A 1,396-nucleotide genomic window follows, 5' to 3' on the forward strand; every position below is an offset into this window, starting at 1 on the left:
CCCGTCCCAACATCTCCTGTCCCGTCTCCCCATCCCAATGTCTCCTGTCCCGTCTCCCCGTCCCAATGTCTCCTGTCCCGTCTCCCCGCCCTAACGTCTCCTGTGCCCTGTCACCCATCTCCCCGTACCGTCTACTGTCCCGTCTGCCCATCCCAACGTCTCCTGTCCCGTCTCCCCGTCCCCCCGTCCCTCCTCCACCCTGCATCTATTCTAATTTTATGTTGACTAAAGATTATTTTCATCGTTTAATAATCTGTTAATTATTATCCTCTAATGTCTCGTTCTGTCCCCAGCTCAGAGACATCCACTTCCTGTCCCAGAGAGGACAGACCAGAACACCTTCATATTTCACAAGCTTTTATTTTTATTAAAAATAAAAGACTTAAACCGATTAATCAATTATCAGAATGAAATCTAATTGATGCCGCTCTAATGTATGACACACACACAGACACACACACACACCTGTTCACCTGAAATCAAACCGGTTTAACAGAAAACACCCAACTCTACTGGACAATACCCTGCTGCCCCCAGTCTCTCTCACAAACACACAGTGACACTTACACAGCGAGGCGACACACACACACACACACACACACACAAAGAGAGCGAGAGAGAAAGAGAGACACACACACACACACACCAATAAAACCCGTGTTCAGTGGCTTCAATGCATGCAGCCAGCAGGTTTCCTACAAGTCGATACAGTTCCACCAAACTTCGTTCAGAAATCCATCGATTTAAATAAAGTGCTCGCCCTTCAGACCGAAAGCCGTTGTTGATCTGAGCGCCTGCGGTTTGTGTGGCCCTCGTCCAACAGGAACCGGTTAACAGATCTAGGTGGTAATTTAAAATAAAGGCTATACAAGTGAATTAATCAAAGCCGAATGAACAAGAAGACACTTTCAATGCGTGTGCAGTTGTTTATTGTTGTTTCTGTACATTTCCCAGACTATATCATGAAGAAAACGTTAGAGTCCGATTCCGAACGGAGGTTTGGTGGAAAGTTTTCACGGTCAGTCTACGAAGACAACGCCGAGCGATAAAGTTGAATATTGGTCATAATCTTTGATTTAATAAAGCAGAACCTGCACAAAGACACTACGGTTTAATACCAAACCACCTAGAGTGACATTAGCGTCGTGTTAGCTTCACGATTCCCCGCAGGAGGACGTCAACAAGCGCCAAATGTTGGGCAGCGGTGCCGCTGGTCGACCCCGGGGTACTCACCTGTCGGTCGGCCTGTCTCCTGGAAGCAGCCGCGGGGTCTCAGCTCATTCTACTGGGGAGACTCCGTCGGGAAGCGCTGCTCTACCTGTCCAGGTGTATCAGGAAGTACCGTCGTCATCAGCGTCATCATCTCCGGGGAACCGGTGGGTGTGCGTGTGTGTGC

General features: G+C 48.6%; 1 protein-coding gene across 1 annotated transcript in view; it reads left to right on the forward strand.

Annotated features, from left to right (window-relative positions):
* Window positions 1-1,191: 1,191 nt before the first annotated feature.
* Window positions 1,192-1,396, forward strand: part of LOC117939031 (calcium-binding protein P-like) — a 4,079-nt gene continuing 3,874 nt past the window's right edge. The window contains exon 1 of the mRNA XM_034864074.1: window positions 1,192-1,376. Within this exon, the coding sequence (XP_034719965.1) occupies window positions 1,192-1,376 (185 nt within the window). The remainder of the gene's footprint in view (window positions 1,377-1,396) is intronic.

Source organism: Etheostoma cragini, chromosome 23 (genome assembly GCF_013103735.1).
Source record: "Etheostoma cragini isolate CJK2018 chromosome 23, CSU_Ecrag_1.0, whole genome shotgun sequence".
In the NCBI taxonomy this organism is placed as follows: domain Eukaryota; kingdom Metazoa; phylum Chordata; class Actinopteri; order Perciformes; family Percidae; genus Etheostoma; species Etheostoma cragini.